Raw genomic sequence first — 22,330 nt, forward strand, 5'->3', positions numbered from 1 at the left:
TTGTCGCCTGCTCACAGAGCTTCTGAGGATGCTGATGCTTGTGTACCTTTCCTGTTTTACAGAAGGCATGAGCTGCATGAACAAAGATCATGGCTGTGCCCACATCTGCAGAGAAACACCCAAAGGAGGAGTTGCCTGTGAATGCCGACCAGGATTTGAGCTGTCCAAGAACCAGAGGAGCTGCATTTGTAGGCAACATTCTGCATATGCTTATGGTTCCCCCAAGTGAACACCAACAGTGCTCTGTTTGCACTGAAATGGGACTTGGCATGTTTTAGCTAACATGGGATGTCACATCTGAACTGTGTGCATTTGAGTTAAACCAGAATTGATGTCTTTTCTGGACACTGTCACACAGGTCTATTAATTGCTGCAGTGTCTGTGGTTTGGGAGCTGTGCCATCATGAGGGGAAGTTCAGCTCCATGGGAGAGCTGTGTTTCAGTCTCACAGAGCCCTTCAGCACAGGGCCACGTGAGGAAGGTGTATTGGATGCTCAGGTGGCAGTGGAATTGCAGACTGTCCTCCAAAGGTGCTGGAAGTACATGTGAGAGTGCCATGTGTTTTCTTGCCAGTGACCTGTAACCACGGGAACGGGGGCTGCCAGCACTCGTGTGATGATGCTGACAATGGGCCTGTTTGTGGATGTCACCCCAAGTACATCATGCACGTGGATGGCAAAACCTGCCTGGGTCAGTATGCAGAGGAGGGAAGCAGTTTTCTGTGGATGGCCACCTCGAGGGTGGTGTGGTGGTGCTGTGTGTGCATGATTAATGCCCCTCATAACAGTATGGCTAGAAAATGTCAAGGAGTTCAAAATTAAGGAACCTGATAGTGCATGGGTGAGTTGGTTTGGTCCAGGCAAGTTTTGCTTCCTTATTTAAGTAGCTACCTAATAATATTGCAACCTGTAATTATCACTGGTCCCCCTGAAACACAAGGCATATCACTTACCAAAGAAAGCTTCCTTCCCTCTAGGATATTTTAGGTTCAGTTTGTTCATTAGTGTGAGCCAGAGAGTACAAACAAAGGAGTATGTCTGTAATAACTGGGACTCTGAAATCAATTAATGTATCATTTTGGCAAGGCAGTTATCCAGTAAAGAAAGCACTTAAGGTTTATAAACTCTTCCAGTCTCTGAAATAGTTTGTTGTCTATTGATTGAAGTCAAATGCTCAGGCATTAGTGGCTGGTTGTTGTAATTAGCCCACGATAGATGATGACAGTGCACTCCTAACAGAACAGTTCAGTTATTTCTTTCATCTTGCTGCTGTTTACTACATCTGTAGCACATCTTTTGTTTTGTTAAGGATACTGAAGCAAACATGACTTGCAAGGAAGCCAAAAAAGCAAAATATTTTCACAGTTTTGACTGAAGGGTCTTAATGATTTTTATTACCTTCTTGCTTTTTAAAAGCAATTTATTTCTGCCTGGTCTGTTCCGCCTGTCTCTGGTTCAGTGTGTGATGCAGCTGTTTGTGTGTGTTGGATATCAGATGAGGGTTCTGGTCAGGGCACCTTTACTCACTTGCTTTTTTCATGCTCCTTACAGAGAGGGAAGAAGCTGCTGTTGAAGTTTCTGAGGGAAACACCACAGCAGCAGCTGATGTGGACAAGAGAGTGAAGCGACGGCTGCTTATGGGTAAAAGTGCTGATCCAAAATAATTCTGCTGCTTGTTGAAACCTTTTAGATCGAAGAATTAGTGTGGGCTTTCTTGGTTTTTTTATGGTAACTGTCTATTCTGTGCTGAATTCTGCCTGAGATGATCTCTCTTAAGGAAACAATACTATTCCCTAATGTTCAGACATCTAAATGAATAGCCTTGTTTTCAAAAGAATGACAGAGGAAGAAAGAAGATGCACTCTGTCTTCCCTTGGAGGCTGGACACAGCCTACCAATACTGCATGTGAGATGAGAGACTGGGAGGGAATAAACCAGCAGAGCTCTCAAAACCTGACAATGAGTAGCATATGCTTGATGCTGCAGAAAATGATACAGAGCTAGAAAGCAGATTTCAAAAAGCAAACATTAAAAAATGCTCTTTGCAGCTCTCTCAATCAATACATGCTGTATAAAATTGTATTTGTCCAGCCAGTGAAAAGGCTGTTAGGCTGATGACAAGAAGATGAAAACCAAAGAGTGAGTTATTTCTGTTTGGCTGGATGTGAAGAGCTGTGTTTCAGGAGTGTTTTCTAGGAAGGTTTGGTGAGATTTAGGCATAGTTTGCATAGAGGGGAGTTAGAGGAGCAAACTTTGGTTGAAATGGCACCAGGGTTACCAGGCTGAAGGAATGCTCAGTGAGGGTGTTATCCACCATGACTGGGAGCACAGGGAGCATGGGAAGATGGGTTGGGAGGGATTTCAGAAAACTCATTTAGTAGTGCTGGCTGTAGCCAGGTCTCATTGGTGGGAAGCATCAGAGGCTCAGCCAGGATTCAGTGTGGGCATAAGGAAACTGTCTGTCGATAACAGATTCATCATCAAGGAGTGGGGATTTGTGTTTAAGACACAAATGGAATACCCAGAAGACAGTATTGTGGTTTGTAATGTTTCCACAAAAAACCCGGAAAGGGCTGAGGCAGGAATTTTGCCGACACATGTATTTAGCAGTTGCTCATGTGTTCTAGTCTAAATGTTTGAATAGCAGTGTGCTTGGGACTGTGCCTTGTATCCCATGGTGTTTTTTGGTACCATTGTAATTTCCCTGAGGAAACCTGAGCTCTGTCTCGTTGGCCAGAAACGTGCGCGGTGAATAACGGCGGCTGCGACCGCACCTGTAAGGACACATCCACCGGAGTCCACTGCAGCTGCCCCGTTGGATTCACGCTCCAGTTTGATGGCAAGACATGCAAAGGTGGGGTTTATACTCCTGGGCACGTGTGCCAACACCTGTTAGGTGTTACCAGGTCCTGTAAGATATTAATCTCCAAGCAGAGGCAGCCCAGGGCGCAGAGGAAAGGCGGTGTGTGCAATCTGACCGGAGGAAGGGCTGCACCACGGGCAGAGGCTGTGGTGTCAGGGGTATCACGTGCAGAGAATCTCTTCTTCTCTGCCCTCCTGCTCTCCACTTCCACCTCCTGTGCCTCCTTTTTCAGAGGTCAGGTCTGGGAAGGCTAAAAGAGCTCTGTGGCCAAGCAGAGGTCCCTAGGGGCAGAGGCCAGCAGGTGTGGGGGTGCTCCCAGGCATCCAGTCCCAGCTGGGCATTAGAGCAGTTGGTAAGAAAATGTGTACATACCAGTGTGTAAACAGGGATGTGTTTTGTAAAAATGCACTGCTCCCAGCAGCTCTAATGAGAGCTCTGGTGAGGAGCAAAGGCACGGTTAGGTTGTGTATTATATTGCTTTTCCAGTAATTAGATGTTAAGTCTGTTCTGCTAAGTGAAAATGATGAAATCTCCAGGCTTGAGTCAATTAATATTAGATAAAGGCCTCATTCTAATATTGCCATGAAAGGGACAGGGTAGTTCAGGAAGTCTCTGTCTGAGATTTCTGCAGGGCTTACAAAAAGGTTTAAAGGTTTAAAATACCAAAACCACTTAGAGAGCCTTGGAGTCAAAGTGTTTCCAAACAGAACTCAGGGAATAGTCTTTTATGAATGCATTACCCAAATGCAACTGACAGCCAGATATTAAATGAGAGCAAATAACACTGTCCTGGGGCTGAATGGGCTGCATCATTCTTAAGAGTTGGATCTGATCTTCCTTACAATTTGTGGTAGTCTCACTAGATTTTGTTTCTGGGCTCCTCCAACCGACTGGACGTGACTATTTTCTGAATCTGGCAGTGGGAGTAGATTGAGTGCCAAAGCTCTGTGTTTATTTGCTGAAGCCTTTTTTCTTCTTTTCACTACAGATATTGATGAATGCCAGGCCAATAATGGAGGCTGTGATCATTTCTGTAAAAACACTGTTGGCAGTTTTGATTGCAGCTGCAGAAAAGGATTTAAATTATTAACAGATGAGAAGTCCTGTCAAGGTATGTGCACTCAAGAGACAATGGTACAACAAAAGTAGGACAAATCAGCGTGCCTTGGACATCTACTGCAATGATGAAGTGATAATGGACTCCAGAATAATTTCCATTCCTCAGTTTGGATTTTTTTCTTCTGAAACAGATGTTGAGTTAATACAGTTGGCTTGATGCTATTGTAGGAGATAACTTTAATGGCACAGTGAGCTATTATCTGGAAGGGACAGAGACATCATGTTAAAAAGCTCTCTATGAGGTTAATGCTTCTCCCTGCCTTAATGATTTTAAAGTAATTTACAGGAAAATTAGGTAATGTCTCTCCCTCCATCTTTCTGATTCATCATTGCAGTGAAACTATTTTTTCTTAATAGGATATTTAGCTGCCATGAGCTCATTATTAAAGGAAAAATATATAATGTGATCTATGAAATTATAGGTCTGTAGACAGACTGGAAACTCTGTTCCCTAAAATATCACAGATCCTTTGCTTTTGAGGATGACATGGATTTCTCCTGTGAGACCTACAGAGCATATTTGCTTTGCTGTATAATGGTTTGTACATATAAATTTAGCAATCCTATTTAAGCTGCTTGAGTGCACAAAAAATGTGGTGATAAAAATGGTTTGTGGTTGTGGAAAAGCAACAGGATGAAACAATGTCAATTCAGTCAGCCAAATTGTGAATTATGTGATTTCCTGGGAAACCAGCTGACATTAAAGGTGAATTTCAGAAATCAGAACTGACCAAGAGGAAATAATTTTCACCTGGGTTATTTTTGTGCATTCTTATCCTTTATAAATAGGCAAAGAAGGACAAGTATTTATATGTCAAAAACTTACTGCATAAACATTTGATTTTCAGGATTGTTTGGGGTTTTGTTTTAATGAAATCTGTTTATGAATGTATCCTAAAGACTTGCATCTCCCTTTTGCCCTGTCACTTCTGTTGCTTTCCCTGGACTGTTTCAAAAGTGATATCACTCTGTGTGCCAAAGCCCAAGGAAAAAGACTGATGAAAAGTGCTAGTGAAGTTGATGTGAGCTTTTTTTGTGTCTTGCAACATTCTTACCTGGCATACAAAATGTACTAGCATAGCAATTTTAAGTATTTTTGATGGCAAAATGAATGTTCTTTCTCAGAGAACACTGTGATTTTCAGCAGACTTATATCAGGCACTGTATATTCATATAGAGCTTCATTTAGGGAGGAAAAAAACAAAGGTAGTATTTTCCCTCATATACTGCATTTCTATGTAGAGTAATCCTAGCAATATAAGAGTTTTGTCAGCAGTTTTCTTCTCTCATAGAAGAGAAATAATTTGATTTAAACATAATTGTAAAAACATAACAGCAGTTTTTGCACTTGCCAAGGAAAAGCTTGTTTGGCAAACCGAGCATTCTTTTAAAAACTGTCATTTCATTATGTTACATTATGTGCTTTGAAAGAATCTGCACACCCCTGCAGCTGCTGAACTCTGTTGGCTCCTCAGGGCTCCCTGGCCAGCCTGAGGGGTTCTGATGCCTCTCTTTAAACCTTGCAGACATTGATGAGTGCTCCTTCGAGCGGGCGTGCGACCACACGTGCATCAACCACCCCGGCACCTTCGAGTGCACATGTAACAAGGGATATGCCCTGTATGGCTTCACACACTGTGGAGGTGAGTTACAGACACACCACAGCCCCTGGGACACTGGGATGTTCCCACAGGCCTGCTCTGAGTCCCTGCAAGACACAAACTGATGCAGGCGAGGCCCACGGAGAAAATTTTACTCCTTGCTGTGATAAGGAGACACAGAAAAAGTAGAAACGGATCCTGCTTATTTCTGTCTTTGCTCAAGTGATTTTGCCTTTACACCTTGCAAGCAAAAGGGACCTGTAATTATTAGGACAAACTGATGGGTTTTGTGCTTGCATCTGAAGTCCATAATTCAAACCAATTTTCACATGCAGAAGAGTCATTGACTTGAAGGAGAAGTCAGTGGAGTAGGGCTTGAAGAGCAGGAAGCTCTGAATGACTCTGAAAATTACAGTTCTGCAGGTTGCTGTTGTGTACATGTCAGATCCTCATATGGTGTAGGTTGGAATTTAGCTGCTGTAGTACCACTTTGCACTGGCCAAGATTAATACTCTTAAATTTTTATGTCTTTCCTACAAGAACAGTTCAAGGAAATAGAAAATTGTTCATAGAAGCTCAACGTGTGACAAATTCCCAGAATTAACGTGAGGAAACATGAATAACTGGGACACTAAATGGAATCAAACTTGTTTTATATAAGCTTTAGGCAAGACCTTGCTGACTCCAAAGTTTACTTAATTCTGAGTAAGACCTGTTTATTTCTGAGGCAGAATGAGCACGGTTGGAGAGAACAATTCAGAAATCTCTGTGTGCCTGTCTATTCTACCCTCTGCCTCTAGAAATTCTGCAAATAAGATTACAGGGCTAAAACATCACTGTGTTTTATCCTGATGAACATGGCAACTTATCTGGATAAGGAACAACACTGTCATATGCTCTACTTAGTAAAATATGACTTCTGGTTAATTCCTCTGCATTAATTCGATTTCTTTTGGCTACCAGTGAGGAAAAGGAACTGTAATTTTGATGTTGGCTGCTAATTGGCCTTTTCTTGTCATACCCCCATGCAGAAGATGTTAATTCTCATGCCACAGTAAGTTCCTCATTGACTGGCAATCACAGGCTGGTCAGAGCTGATAGAATACTGAGAATACACCTTCTGACCTCTGTGGAAGAAGTCAGTAAGTGTTTGAGATAAGAGGTTGGAATCCTAAGAAGAGGTCAGTAAAAACCAAAGATTTGGGCTAGTTTTGTGGTATTTTAGGCAGCAGTACCAGTTTAAGGTGTTGCCTTCTTTCTCCATTATTCCTCTGCTGCTCATTCCTACCCCTGCTGTCTCGGTTCTCTTAAGAGCATATTTTCCCCCCAAATCAGACAGGTTTGGTAATGAGTTTCACACTGTTTTTTAACAAATTGTTACTTAGAGGGTATCTAGTCTGGGGACAGCAGTGACAAGAACTTACTAGCACTAAGATAAGTGTGTGGAAGTAGGTACCCTGAGATGCACAAACTTTGATGGGACTTTCAACAGGTTTCTTGATGGCAGCTTTCTGGGTTATGTGCAATTGCCATAAAGCTATGGGAGAGAAGTGAAGCCTCCTCAGGGTGGATCTGAGCAGCAAAGACAGAGACCTTTGCATTTCCCTTTGTTGAAATTCATGAGATTCTTATTGACCCATTTCTCCAGGCAGTCAAGGTCCCTCTGAATAGTGGCACAACCATCTGGTGCATCAGTCACTCCTCCCAGTTTTGTCTCATCTGTGACCTTGCTGTGGGTGAACTCTTGTCCCACCATCCAGGTTTAATGAAGAGGATAAATAGTATTGGCCCCAGTGTTGACCCCTGGGATACAGCACTGCTGAGTGGTACATTCTGCATCAGCATGCAACTTTGCACCAGAGGCAGCGTGTGTTGTGCTGTCAGTAATTTCTCCTCCTGTTGGCATTTATTGGGTGGGACAAGGCTCCAAAATTGGATAACTGGCCAAAAGAGACAAGGGGGATGCAGTGGTGGTGTTTGCCCCCAGAGCCAGAATGTTCCACAGATGCAGATGTGTTCCACAGCTGCATCTCTCAGAGCATTTCAGCATCAGTTAGACTATTTTCCCTTTTTTTACCTGACTTACTGTGATTTCATGTAAAGGGTTCAGAAAATCTCTAGTAAATAAATGCTCTGAAAATAAGAATACAGAAATATGCTTATGTTCCTATATTTCCCTTCATACAAGCCAAACCTTGTGGCTACAAGAAAGGTACATTGCACATGTTACTAAGTGCATACAGGAGAAGGTGAAGTAAAGCTGGGGTCCACTGAGAAAAGCCCAGGATAAAAAGAGAAAAGCCAAGAACCTCCTTGAAAGCTGTAAATATAATTAAAACATGGAAGGGAGAATGTCAAATGGATTAAGGTTAATAGTTCATGCACTGCCATGGTTTGCTTATGAACAACATTATCCAAAAAACTGGAGGATTGCTCAGTACGAATCCTGCTCACATTCTCTGTCTTTATTTAAAATTAGAAATATTAATTAACCAGACACAGTGCAATACAGATTTCACTTGATCTGCTTTTCTTAGAGTTAATTTGTTATCATATTGCTGAGGCTGGATGTAGTTTAATTATGAGCCACCAGTGTTTGGTCTGCTTTGACATTTATCAAAGGATTTCCATGAAGACAAACTGTTTCAAGGTGGGTGTCCAGGTAGCACTCCTGATGTCTTTTCAAAACCCTCAAGAGCAATATTTGTGTCCACATTTACCTAGTGGAAGTTAGAGTGCATAACTTTTAAAAGTATCTTTACCTTTCCTCTGTAGATATTAATGAATGTAGCATCAACAACGGTGGTTGCCAGCAGCTGTGTGTGAACACACCGGGAGATTATGAGTGCCTGTGTCACTCTAACTACAAGCTACACTGGAATAAAAAGGACTGTGTTGGTAAGGTGTCTAATAAGTACATTTCCACTCCTGATGTGTCTGACAGGCCATATGGTTACAGTCAAATTTGATGGTCTGTCCAGTTAAGTGGTGTGAGTCATTGTTCCCAGTATTCTGCTTTAATTTTTAGCAAGGCATGATGGTAGTGATGTCGAAACTCATAAAAACAAACAGAAAACCAACCCCAAAAACAGGAGATACTTTGAGGGATTTTGATGCTTTCTCTCCTGTGCTTTTATCTAGCTCATTCTTCTATTTCCTTTTGTTCCTCTGCATGAAAAGGTTTGCTCATGATAAAGGAAATTACTTTTGTGGTGTGATCTTCCAGTAATTTTATTTGGCTTTAATTTTCTGTCTAAACAGCATATTAATTGCATGGCTGCTCTCAGGTACTGGCTACAAAAGCAGCTGCATGCTGATTTATTGGTAGGGTGAAGGTAGATGTTTTAATTCTGTGAGTGTTTGTTTTATCCTATTTAGAGACAAAAGATCCCTTGTCTGATAATGTGTCACCCAAGGTATTGCTGCACTGCATTAAGAGTGGTGGGAGTGATAGATGCTTTCTGAGCTGCTCTCCGGATGTCCAGGTATTCTCTGGTAAGTCAGAACTAACAAAACTGAGCACGGGATTCTGTTCAGAGAGTAAGGGTGACCAACCTCCTAACTCTCAAGAAAGCCTCAAGAAAACCCCAAGAAGCAGTCAATAAACAGGGATCTGTCCTCTTTCACTGCAGATAATAAAGGGCTGTATCCCTGACAATGTCCAGGAAAGCCCCTCTTTCCTTGTCTTTTATAACCACTCTACCCTCGGATTCCCTTCTCACAAGAAGTCTCTTTTTGAAGCTGGGGAGGACGGGGAAGAATTCTCCGTGCTCCTTGGGCCATTCCTTAATTGGCCCTGAGAGGCACTGGTGAATGGGGCAAAGGCATTCCAGCCCTGCGTGGGGTCCCAGATTCTGCCCCCACAGCCCCTCCATCCCGCAGGACACGGCGTGTGGGCTCGCCTGCTGCGGGTGGGACTGATGCTCCTTCTCTTCCTCAATCCTTTCAATGGCTGAGACAAGCTCTAATGTGGAGTCTTTTATGAACAACATTGTGTGTCGATGCCAATCGACAAATTTAAAATGTGTTTTATGCTACAGGAGCCCTCAGTGTGTGCACTGTGCCTGTCTTTACTGTCTGTCTGTCTGTTAGGAACACAAGATGCCTACACCCTCACCTGTGGCAGGTCCTCTCAGCTTAAGAAAAAGCAGCAAAATGCAAACGCTTCCAGCTGGCTGGGTAATCACCACATTTACTGTTACATAGTTTGACTGATATATTTTCAGTGATAACTGTGAAACAAAGGTATTTCTGTTGACTTTTTTCCCCCTCTTATAATCTATCTCTTTTTTTTCTTCCTCTTCTTAGTGATTGTAGATTGCTGCAGAAAACTCCCCTTATGCTGCTTCATCAACATCATTCAAACTGAGACTTAAAAATCAAGGAAAAGATCAGTAGTGAAATAAACACTTAAACCAGGAGTTACATCTCCTTTTAGTCATCCAAACCTGGACAGTGCTGGCAACAATGTGTTTATGTTGTGCTGTTGGACAGCAAAGTTTAGAAAGCATTTACTGCCATAGGCATAAACTCCTTTCTGAAATGATTTGGAGTATCTCCTTTGATTTCAGCTTTCCCTTATTTGATTCACCCAATAGTAGATCTGGTCTTGATCTCCTTTTCCTCCCTCTCTCTCTTTCTTTTTTTTTTTTTTCCTAATAAAATATACTACATTTCATTCTAGTTCCAGTTGTGAACCAGCTTCACAGCAGGAGGGTTTTGACATCTCATTACCTTTTCTGTGATCACTTCATATCAACATATTTTTTGTTGTCATCATTACAGTGCCACATTAGGGTTATCTCAATTTTCTACTCCTTTTAAAAAAATAATGTGTTTCCTTGTTTCTTCCCGAAGATGCTCCAGCCATCAAGATAAGCATAACCTTTAAATTAAATGAAGGAAAATGTAGTTTGAAAAAGACTGAGATGTTTCAAGAAGGTCTGGAACAGATGATACCAGGTATGAATATAAAAAGGCAGGTAAGCAGGTTAGAGCCATAGTTCAGGGGTTAAGTGCTTTCCAGATATGAAGTACAGCACAAGCAAAGCATAGAGGACTGAAGGCTTTCTGTTCTACACTTCTTCCTGCTTGACCATGACTCTTGCAACAGTTATTTCAGATCCCAGGATTTCCTTGTGGCATCCTCACAGCCTTGCTAGGAAAGCCCCCCCCACCTTTTTTTTTTTGTTTGCAATATTGCTAATAAATTCTCAGTAAGATCAACCATTCTTTTTGTTAATTTGATTTTTCCTTCTCTTCCTCTTTTTATCTTTCTCTTCTTTCTCACCTGCTCCTTACTGTCTGATGCCTCATTGAAGAATCTCCTGACCTTTAATGCTGACTCTATTGTCAAAGGGTTATTCCTCTCTTCTCTTGTCTTCCTTTCATACTTCAGCAGCCCCAGATGAATGCAGTGAGGTCAGCTCTTCCATCTGTTCCAAAGCAGAAAGAATAGCCTGGGAATTTACAAAGTCAGCAGAAAATGAGGAGGAGTACTTTAAAAAAAAAGAAAAAAATGGGGAAAGGAGTCATTAAACAATATGATGAATCAGTGTGTCGGATTGTTTGTCCTTAGGAGAGTAACAGCAAGAAACTGCTCTGAATGCTCAGTGACAAGTTCTGTACTCCAGAACCAGAGCTTGTTCTGGGTGTTTCCTTGATCTAAACCTTATTTCCTCATTGAGGCCATGAGAATGGTCACGATTCTGAGTGAGGGTGTACCAGGTGAGAGACTGCCCAAACTGTTTTTCACTGGCAGGTGGAGGTGAAGGTTTGCTCCTCTTTAACTCTCCATGATGACACGCGTGCTGAGCACTGGTCATTGTTCAATAACAGAGCTGGCCAAGCTTTTGCTTCCTTTGATTTTGTTCATACAGAGAGACAAAATTCAGTAATGGAGAGCTTCCACTATGTAAACCTAACATGCAGCTCTGGCAAGAAAGTTCATGGAGCCCTCAGTAGACTGACAGCGACTAGAGAGATTTTTATCACTGCGGACTTTGAGCTTGAAACGAGCCGGAAGGAGGTGACAGGTTGGTTGGAAAATAATTCCAGGTGCGGTTTGAAGCTTCTTGCTGTTTGCTCCTTAATTTCTGTATTTTTCACTTCTGTCTGTATGCAAAATGATGATAAAAAGTATCTCCTGTTTTGAAAATTACTGCTTCAGAAAGAGTGAGAGATGGGGATAGCTTCAAAGATCAAAGATCAGTGTATTTGTCCTTAAGGATTTCAGACTTGTTCCCTGAAGTTTTCCTCGGTGATTTGCATTGGTTGGTGTTTTGAATTGGGTGGGATTTTGTGCTCGGTCACTTACAGCAGCTTTCACCCCGATGCTTTCCAGACACGTGTGACGTGCGCTGTGCCCGGAAGAAGACGGAAAAGCGGTTCCGTAAAACCATCCGAACCTTACGGAAGACGGTCAGCAGGGACCAGTTCCGCATCCGCGTCTCTGGCACGGACCACGAGGTGGCCAGAAAGGCTCTCAAGCCACCGGAGCCACAGCAGTCCTGTGGTGTGGGACAGCAGCAGCCGGGTAACAGATGTGGTGAGTCAGGGAAGGAGGTGCCTCGTGTGCTTTGCTCAGGCCTGCTGAGCTCGGAGGGCTCATGGCTCGCTTGCCCAGGAGAGAGGAGGGCTGTGTGTGCAGAACTGGGGGGGGCTGTTAGTGCTGCTGAAATTCCCTCTGTGAATTTGTTGTTGGCAGCTGGTGTGTTACAGAGTAGAACGAGGGCTCACTGCACTGCAGTGGATGTACAGCCTGCAATACGCTGGAAGGTGGAAATCCTGGAAATAACATCAGGCACCAATGGTCTTGACATCACCAGCCTTACTTTTAAGATTATATTTAATATTCAGGGTAATGCCGTGCTCCTGAGTTTATGCACATCTCACCTCTCCCAAGGAAAAGGCTGCTCAGAATTTCATAGTCACATCCACTTTGCTGACTAAGCTCAGAGTTCCAGAGAACCTTCATGACATAGTTATAAATTCATGGAGAGTTTATAGGCCATCACTGAGAAAAGTCTTAATTATCATGGCATTGGAGGGCAGTCCATAGTAAATGCTTCCAAAGCACAAAAGTTAAGGAGAGGGGTCAGATGTTACATCTTAACAGAGGCCTAACAACCATGACGGCTAATTCAGGCTGCATGGGGTAGGCAGCATGTAGGTGGATTGTGAATCAGCAAGCCTTTAAAATGCTTGTCACATTGAATTAGTATGTCTTCCAGCAGCAGCATTTGGCCTAAGGATAGATTTTCCAATTCAGTTTTGCCAACTCTAGAAAAACTTGGATTTGTAGAACGGATAAATCGTTTAAAACATCTGTGCAAGCAAGCAGGGAATTACACAGGAAATCTCAGAAAAAGCTGTAAGAGTTCTTTTTTTTTTTTTTCTTGGAAGATTGCAATAAATATGAAAAATTTTGGAAAGTTCACCAAGATGAGTTTACAAGGATTTTTCAAGCTATTTTGTTGGATGCTAAAGAAGGCTTTGAAAAAAATATGTCAGTCCAATTGTACAGAGCACAGTATGTCTCTGAAGATATTTGTGATTTCATCTCGAAAAAATAGCTATGAGTAAGCTAAAAATGTTGCAGGTGGAGAAGGCAATGTGAATTACAATTAGAAATTGAAGCAGCAGAGAAACACAATTTTTTTTTAGGTGGTTGCAGAACCAGTTTAATGTTGCAGCACAAACAAGAAGCATACCTGGCACTTCTGCCCTAGTTCAGAGAGGAAGGGGTGTTTTGGGCAATGCCTGCCCGGAAAGCTCTTTGGTGTGGTGAGCACAAACAGCCTGTCCATGATTAAAACAGAGTCACTGAGCATAGGAAGACAAAGGTGTTAAAGAAAAATTTGTGGAAGTCAGGCCTCTTCTGTTGCTGGATTTGTGCCACAGTTTGTTCTGGACATCCTAGGAGATGACGGTTAACTGTGAGCAGTGGAATAACCCTGTGTGTTTCATGGCTTATGGTTTGATTTGCTCGTGCCTAACAAGGTGCAATCACTAAAAGAACCTTCCTTTCTTCAGCTGAATTATGCAGATTATACATATCCTTATGTAGATTTGCTGTGATCAAACAGGAGGTGGAACTCGCACCACACTCTTGCACTTACACGGATGTTAAGGTCTCTCTCCTTGCACTTGTTCCTCGCTTATTTTCATTAAATGTGCAGAGAATTAATATCTGTGAAACCTCCCTACATCACTTGTCAGGCTGCTGGGAGCTGGGCAGACAGCTCACTATTGCTGAGAGGACATAAAAGTACACACAGAGGCAGTGTTGTTACGAACGCCTCATTTCCTTAGAAAAAGCTGATTGTCCCAGGGTGAATGGTTAAGGTAAGACTGGGGGCTGGTGCTGCTGCTTGGACTGACAATCAGAAGGAGCTAAGAAACAGGCTGGGGAGAGGAGAATAGAGTGGGAATAGTGTGAAGAAAGGCAAGAAGCCAGTTCAGGGATCTGTGTGGGAGAGGGTGTTTTGGTTTTTGTTCCTTTGTTTTGATCTGATTGTTTTGCAGAGCTGCTTGGGAACTTCTGGATGGGATTGGGGTCTGCTTACCTAGACATGCTAGTGGTTCTGGGGAGAAAGCGGCGCCACAGCAAGAGATACTGGTCAGCAGATGGATTCAGGTGGTGGATGTGGCCTTTGAACAGCGAAGAGATTTTGCTCAGTCTGGCCAGAGGAGTAGGAAGCAGTGAGGGAACAAGACAAGTCAAGGGGACTTACAAGTCTTCTTTGATGCAGTTACTGAGTGAAATGCAGGTTTTAGTTCATTGCTTTCAAATACTTGGGATATGGCTAGGTTAGATACAGTTTTGTTTATTCAGAGTGTCTTGTGCTGGTCCTCTTCCTGTGGTAGAATTCTCCTGGTACAGCACTGTCTGAAACATTATTTATATTTAAGCAGTGTCAGAGGGAAAATCCAACTCCTGCTCTGACAGCTCTTGTGCTGGCTAACTGGCCTGCAATTGCAGCAGTAAGATAAATTTCATTTGGTTTCACACTTCTGGTGAGATAGTTCCATCCCTGATTTTCCTGTCTTAACTCCTACGGTCTTGAGTGGGGCACAGTGCAGAAGAGAAGCTTTAGAAAGGCACCAGGAACAAATTACATGTGGTTTCCAGGGTATTCTATCATTATTAATATGTTGGAAGGCACTTGTGTGCCTGCTGTTCTTTAAAACAGCTGTTGGTGGTAAAAGGGAATTCAGTGCTGATTCCAAGGGATAGTGTGGTTTATTTCAACTTTACTGTTTATTGTACAGTTCTGTTTGGGATTTTCTGATGCTTTAGAGGCTCAAATGTTGCATTTTTCTACCTTGTTAAGTGTGAGTTCTGTAGCTATGATGAGCCCTTTCAGCACTGGCTCATGTTGGTTAATCCCACAAAGTCCTGATTTTGGCTTCCAAGGAGCAACCAGTGATAGGTCCAGAATCATGGATATCACATGAAATGCACATAGAAAAATGGAACTTTCATCAGCCTTCCCAGAGAACTGGATTCTCTTAGCAGAAGTATGATTCTTCTGCATTGAAGTAGCTCTTAAGGTAACAAACATCCATTTTGGAATGTCGGTGCATCAAGACTGTGTGTGAACCCTCTGAGGATGCTGGAAATGCTGCATGCTTCCTTGAGAGGAGATTTGTCTTGGGGAGAATGCAGTTTCACTCACTAGCCTGGCTACAAGTGTTCCTTCTCCAGTATGGGCTTGACTTCAGAGAGATTAAACAGCCAAAGACCAACTGCTTAAATACTACCAATTCCTTTTCAGAAAGTGATTTACCAGAAACCTCTGTATTGAAAGAAAATAAGTTCAAACAACAAGCCATTTAGCTGCTCTTTCGCTGCTTAAAACTCTGTCATACCTTGATCACAACCTATGGCATTGAAAGTACACCTTGCCTTTTCCATTTGTTGTTGGTTTTTGGGTTATTTTGTTATTGTTGTTTTGAGGTTTTGGGGTTTTTTTTGTGTTGGACATTCCAATACTTTCAGAGGTGGAAGGAGGCACTGAGAATTACCATTTCCTGAAATGACTGCAAAAAAGGATATGACAGCATGTCCCTGTTCCACAGTGGTTGTAAGTGGGTTCCCCCAAAGAGCTGTCACTTCAGAGAGCAGCAGGCATGAGCCACGCTGGCACAGGCGCTGCTCTGACGTGATGAGCAGCTTCATCTTGTGTGGGAGGTGTCACTGCATTTTGTTGCTCAGCATTCAGCAGCTTTGTCCCCTCAGCTGAGAGGATGCAAGTAAGATAATAATATTTCATCCCAAATGATGAACCATGTCTCAAAGGTTTGTATGTGGTATGATGATGGCATCGTAAAAGTATGAGAGAAGTATCTAAAAGGAAAAGCAAAATGCTGCCTGCCTTTGCAGTTGTTATAATTAATAGTTGTGTTGCACAACTGTTGTTTTTCTTTTGTTTTTTTTTCAATTTTGTGAAAATCCAAGAAGAATAAATGAATTATCAAATGGGGGGAAAGGGTGCTATTTTTCCTGCTAACCTGCTTGCCCTGAAAATCATAGATTCAAGACATAAATCCTTAGAAAGCGTAACCATCTCATGTGACCTAAATGTGTGACCCGCTAAAGCACAATAACTTAAAGGATGCCGCTTCAGAATCAATTTGCATCACTTGTTGGTGATTTTCCTTATAAAGTCAAGGCATCATTCTTAAGAAAATGGTGAATTGGTGGATCATGACCTCCTTTATGAGGTTCACCTTCTCAGCCCCTGAGATACTACAGCGTTTGTCTATAGGAGCAAATGCTCAAAGGCTAATGTGTTGAAAAGAGGGGAAGAGCCTTTAAATGTCTTTGTAACTGTTAATCCTGGTTCCCCATGGGCCCCTCTCTTCCCGCCACCCCCCTTTTCTTCTTGTTTTTGCATCAGAAAAGCTTTCACTTTTTTTTCCCCTTTAAAACAGCTGCATGAGACTCAAGACCAGGTTTTTAATGGGTATTGAAGATAAACAAAGACAGTGGCTGCAGAAATGAAGTCTGCTAGAGGCAATTGGTTCTTTTGTTCATTTGGAGAAAAACAATCAAGTTTCTGAAAAAAAAGAGCAAAGCCAGCCAGTGGAATTGTGATTTAATGTCATTATTTGCAAATCTTCAGATATCTGGGTATTTCCCACATGTCAGGTGGGAGCATGCAGTTTCTAGTTTTGAAAAACGAAGCTCATAAACTTCTGTACTTGTTTTCTTTAAGCACATATCTGGAAAAGTTTAACTTTGTGGAGGTGTTTCTTGTGGGATTTTGTTTTTTTGTTAATTTTGTTGGGCTTTTTTTTAAGAGAAGGTTCATCCTAATTTTCTGCACGGTTCTGTGGGATGATTTCTGTGTTGAAATAATGCCCCTATTATTAATGTTACTATAATTAAATCTAATACTGAGTCTATTTGTTATGCTAAATTGGGCCCCTGTGAATGCTGTGAGCTTCTTAACAGGCTTTCCTCACTACCACAGCTCTGTGCTCCAGTGGGGCTGTATGAGTGGCCTGTTTGAAACATTTCTAGGTGGAAGATGAGGGGGAACTGGGAGCAGTTTACAGGGAATGTGTTTATGGATTGAACTGTCTGGACACTTGTACCACTGTGAAAATCTTGATTTGATGTAGTCATGTAAAGAAATTGATATATTTGTGAGTTTGAGGCATTAAAACTTGGACATGGCATGTTGTAATTTTAATATTTGCATTATTTGTTAGACTGTAAATGGCAAAATCTGTATGTGGGTGTACTGACCTCTTTTCTCAAATGCACATAGGATCAATCAAAGCCTGAAGTGTTTGGTGTATCTCAGAAGTCAGAGCTTTTTTTTTTCAGCTGGTTTTGAGCACCCTGTTGCAGTGGTGGTAGCTAGATAGCCTTTTTTCTTTCTGTTGTTGCCACCTCTTAGGAAAATCAGAAGGAAATACTTGACTCAAATGGTTCAGATTTAATGGAAAAGTTTTCCTTTGGCCCGGATTGAGGATCTTAGTGATGTCCGAGGAGGTTTTTTTAAGTTTACTTCTTGAATGCAAATTTTCAAGAATTAGGCGCTTTGCTAAATAACCCAGGAAGATTTGGATTAACTCAGATGTATTCCACAGGGAGCTCCACAATCTTCACATGTGGTTTCAAGCCAAGTAAGATGCAGATGGTAAAGCTGTCAAGAGAGATCTGATGGGATGAGTTCTCAAATGCAACATTTCCACATAAGTTGTGGGGTTTATTCCTGCCTGGAGCAGGCTTCCTTTGAGCTCTGATCGATGTCCTACTGTTCTGCTGGACTCTGAGCAAGTTTAGGAAACCTGAAGTACAGTTTTAAGACTGAATTTGTAGCCTCAGTGTTTCTGTGCAAAACACAGAAGACACCCCTTCCTCCAAATAAAAAAAAAAAAACAAGCCCCAAACTTGACATGTGATTAAATAAATGGAAAAAGACAAGCTAAGGGGAGAGAGCAGGGAGCAGATATTTTCTAGCAAGGCCACTCAGAGCATTGATTTCCCCCAGAGCCATGGAGTTGTATGAGGGAAGGAGATTTGCTCAGATCTTTCAATTTCTTCTAGGTTTCTGAAGTCAGTAGGCACTTCTCAGAATCACCTTTCCTAACCCTGAATTGTCTTTCCTTGTCATGGAATTGTAAATAGTGCTCTTTCCTTACCTTATTAGGACTGCTGCAATGAAAGCTTGAATTCATTCATGTTTGTGGAAGTGCACAAATTGTACAGAGATGAGTGTTCCCTAGGAATGTTTATAAAATAGAGAAAGGCTTGAAAAGCGTGGGAGCGAATGAATGTGTGTCCTTATGAGGGCAGAAGTGATGTGTAGTGGAAAAAGTTAGAAGCAGGAGCTAAGACTTCCTCACAAGCTTTCATTGATAAGCTACAGAGCATTGCTTAACCTGCTGCATTTTATTTTTAAGCTGAGGAGGAACACTCTCAACTATTCCTCTAGCTGTATCAGCCATAAACAAAACTCTTCATCATTGATCATGACCGGTAGTTAATGCCCTGCTTGTTGTTAGTCATATATCCTGAAATGAAGCCAAGGCCAATTTAACTTCCTAACAAAACAGCTATTCACTGAGTGATTTATTTGAGCTATAAACTAAAACTAACAGTTTATTATCGTAACAGATCTTAAAAGGACAGAATTTTTCAGCGCAGATGAACAACTGCAACAGTGTTTTGTGCCTTTCCAGAGCAGGGTAATTATTAAATGCTGCCACTGAAGCCAGTTCTTTTGTGAAAAGTTTGAAAACCAGAACTTTTCAAAGATACTCATGAGTATTGCTGGGTTTGCTAGATAATACTGAGGTGTGTAAGTAAAATCAGTCAGACCAGGTTAGTGCTGTCTGTGTACCATACAGAACACAGCAGTCTGGTGCACACACAATCATTACCTAAAGGCCAGTATCAGAGGAATGGCAAGAATATTTCTGCTTTAAAAGTCTTTGAGGCATAATGTTTAGTCCACTGAATTTGCACAATTACTTGTTGCACTTGACGTTTTCACACAGTCCAGTAATGCTAATGGTCATGAAATATGACTATTCAATAATATTAAAATTAAAGTACTTACAGAAATCTGGAAGCATGTTTTTGGCATCTTAGGTTCAATACTAAATGATTTCATTTGGGAGGAGTTCAAGAGCTCTCTAGCTAGAATGAGGAGATAATCACTACATAATTGCAATGTATAGATGAGCAGAGAGCACTGGACAGGCTGAGTGTCCAGTGTGGCCTTACAACAAGGCGTGAAATCCATTCCAGCTCCCAGAAGAGCTCACTGGCACCGAAGGCTATCAATGTTTGCTTTACAGTGCACATGGGAGGTATTAAGCTGTAGCTGTTGCCAGCATTCATTTCTGGAAGCCTGGTTCCAGCTGCCCCAGGAAAGGAGAGCAGTTTCACCGTGGGGCTGTGGGTCCTGCACAGGCTCACTAACACACCATCATCTGTAATGTGTGTGCTCTTCCTCTCCTAGATCAGTGCTCCCCTGGTGAATATTCTCCTGATGGCTTCAAGCCCTGCCTGCCGTGTCCCCTTGGAACATACCAGCCTGAGGCTGGGAGAGTGTCCTGCTTTCCCTGTGGAGGAGGTCTAACAACAAGGCACAGCGGAGCATCCTTGTTCCAGGACTGCGAGACCAAAGGTGAGGCCAAGATTTATCTTATGAACTGCGTTGATCCAAAAGGCAAAAGGAAATGTTGCTGCTCAAATGGGGCATTCAGAGAAGGTTCTTTCTCCTTCTGATGGTCAATCCTTCCGGGAGTCTCATAGCTGGTTGTTCTGGCCTGGCTGCAAAGACATTCAGTAAAGCCTCAGTTCTTTCTAAAATTGATTACCCAAAAGCATGGGTAAAAGAAAATTACTTTTATAAATCACTGGAGGACAAAGTCTCTAACAGAAAATCCACTGCTGCAGAGGAGAAATAAGGGATAGAAATAAGGTCTTGATGCAAACATTTGGTAATGGTTTGGATTAAGAGATCTCTCTTGTTTCAGTTAAGATATGTTTATTGAGAATTACAACATATTATAAGAATTTAGCAGTATCATTGAAGAATTAATATTACTGGTACTAGTGTGATATCTAATAGTTTCCTTCAGTGTAGAATCACTGAACCCACAAATACTGTTTATTCATACTTAATTTTGAGAAACTGAAGTACTAAAAAACGTCATTAAAACTCTGGATCAAGATAAGAGGAGCTGATTTCAGCTTTATTTAACATAAACAAAACCAAGTCTATAAATGAGGTTCAGTTTTCAAATTGGAGTGGAGATTAAAGAAATTCTTTCAATTAACTGGAATGAAGAGCTCAGGAATTTGCATGTGGAAGAGGCCACATGAGACGTGGAATCACAGATGAAATAACTATTTGGAGCTTATCTGAAGCATTTGGATTGGGGCAGCATGTAGGGAAGGACTCCTGGCTGAGCTAACTTCCAAAACTCAGCAAGAATTATTTGGGAGTAAGCAGAGCTGAAAAAGAAAAGAAAAAAAAGGGACTGTGCAGCACAGAAAACTACATTTGATAGTAGATCTTTTCAACTTGCACAAAATAACCTGATAAACTGAAACAGTTTTGTTACCCTCATAGTTTATTAATATGGTTTTATTGCTGCTTTCACACAGAACCACTCTATGGTGTTGCATTCAGGAATTTTGAACAAAATGACCGGATGAACTGAAATTTGCTTAACTACCTTTTTTTGTTAACCACACAATTTACTACTATGGCATTTCAGTTTCTGAAATTACACTAGGTCTTACACAAATGTATAAAGCACATTCTAGTAAGCTACTGCCACTTTTTAAACCATGATTTTTTATTTACTGTCCAGTTCAGTGTTCTCCTGGCCATTTTTACAACACCACAACTCACCGATGCATTCGCTGTGCGACTGGGACATACCAGCCTGAGTTTGGACAAAATTACTGCATTTCCTGCCCTGGAAACACCACTACTGATTTTGATGGGTCAACAAACATAACACAGTGCAAAAGTAAGTACAGCAAGATGGTTTTGATGCTCTCTTACAAATAAAAAGACTGGGTCATTAATTGGCCCTAAGGGCAAAACTTAGCTTTGCTCCAGGCAGCTGGAGAGATGGCAGAGGTTACTCCTCTTTTGCTGTCTGTGTCTCACCCCACATGGCTCACTGGGGTCTGAGAGAGACCATTTCTGCACAGTCCTTCCATCATACTTGTCAAGGTTAAGTGATGACTGTGTTTTGCCTTTTGGTGCTGGGTTGCTCAGGGTCTTGCTATTAAATCTTTTCTCTTGGTATATCAGAGTTTGTGTCCTCAGCATCCTGATTTGCTCCCTCCTATTAAGAGAAATGGAAACTGGCTCACAAAACTTAATAGCTCTAGTAACCATTTCTTCTTAATAACAGTCTTTGAAAGAGGCAGTTACAAAGGGAGCCACTGTTCTGGATTCATGGTAGCTGTGGTGTGGGAAGCTGAGGGTAAATTACAGAGGGAGAATGAGGAGGGCAGAGAGGTGACTGCTCAGAACCACCTCTGGAGTCCCTACATACACACAGACACATGTAAACACACCTACACAGAAATGTGAGAGGCTGGCAAAGAGAACTGTACCTGCAGCAGATGCAAAAAGGAAAATGTGTGTCTGTCACCTGTACAGCTGACAGTGACTGCAGGAGAGCCGTAGGGTGGCCTCCCTTTGCCTTGTCCTGCATGCCATGTTCCTTTTCCAGACAGGCAGTGTGGAGGGGAATTGGGAGATTACACTGGATATATTGAATCACCTAACTATCCTGGGGACTACCCTGCAAACACCGAGTGCACTTGGAATATCAACCCACCGCCCAAGCGCCGCATCCTGATCGTGGTTCCAGAAATATTCCTGCCCATAGAAGACGAGTGTGGAGACTACCTGGTGATGAGAAAAAGCTGTGAGTCTGAAACACCTACTGAGGCTATATCTCAGTGGGCAACACAGGGTTCTCACAGGCACTGCTGTTTGCAGAAACCGAATGTAGCCTGCCTGGCCTCTACTTAAGAGCAGAAATGTCTTTAAATGGCAAGTGGTGAAGTCCTATTCAGCAATGCTGCCCCATAGTTTTAGTGAAACAAGGGTACAAGGTTGTGATGTGTCAGTGAGCTGAGAGAAATATTGTTAAGGAGGGGTAGGTGGTTCAAGCTAACCAGTCTCAATGCTTTATGCTAAGCAGTTCTAGCCCAGGTTAGGAAAGAGGAAATGCTTGCTAATCCTTAC

The 22,330-nt window shown here is 42.1% G+C and overlaps 1 protein-coding gene across 2 annotated transcripts in view; it reads left to right on the forward strand.

Annotated features, from left to right (window-relative positions):
* The window catches only part of SCUBE2 (signal peptide, CUB domain and EGF like domain containing 2), a 39,457-nt gene that overhangs the window by 11,249 nt on the left and 5,878 nt on the right, over positions 1 to 22,330 (forward strand). The window contains exons 5-19 of one of the 2 annotated variants that reach the window (XM_014257809.2): positions 63 to 188; positions 574 to 690; positions 1,551 to 1,640; positions 2,737 to 2,853; positions 3,851 to 3,973; positions 5,508 to 5,624; positions 8,358 to 8,480; positions 8,961 to 9,077; positions 9,675 to 9,761; positions 10,440 to 10,544; positions 11,462 to 11,617; positions 11,926 to 12,129; positions 19,568 to 19,735; positions 20,931 to 21,092; positions 21,810 to 22,007. In XM_014257809.2, coding sequence (XP_014113284.2) covers positions 63 to 188; positions 574 to 690; positions 1,551 to 1,640; positions 2,737 to 2,853; positions 3,851 to 3,973; positions 5,508 to 5,624; positions 8,358 to 8,480; positions 8,961 to 9,077; positions 9,675 to 9,761; positions 10,440 to 10,544; positions 11,462 to 11,617; positions 11,926 to 12,129; positions 19,568 to 19,735; positions 20,931 to 21,092; positions 21,810 to 22,007 — 2,010 coding nt within the window. The remainder of the gene's footprint in view (positions 1 to 62; positions 189 to 573; positions 691 to 1,550; positions 1,641 to 2,736; positions 2,854 to 3,850; positions 3,974 to 5,507; positions 5,625 to 8,357; positions 8,481 to 8,960; positions 9,078 to 9,674; positions 9,762 to 10,439; positions 10,545 to 11,461; positions 11,618 to 11,925; positions 12,130 to 19,567; positions 19,736 to 20,930; positions 21,093 to 21,809; positions 22,008 to 22,330) is intronic. The other variant, XM_088057840.1, reaches the window with a different exon arrangement.

Source organism: Pseudopodoces humilis, chromosome 7 (genome assembly GCF_049639895.1).
Source record: "Pseudopodoces humilis isolate 2021_Gansu_Grassland_sample_001 chromosome 7, ASM4963989v1, whole genome shotgun sequence".
In the NCBI taxonomy this organism is placed as follows: Eukaryota; Metazoa; Chordata; class Aves; order Passeriformes; family Paridae; genus Pseudopodoces; species Pseudopodoces humilis.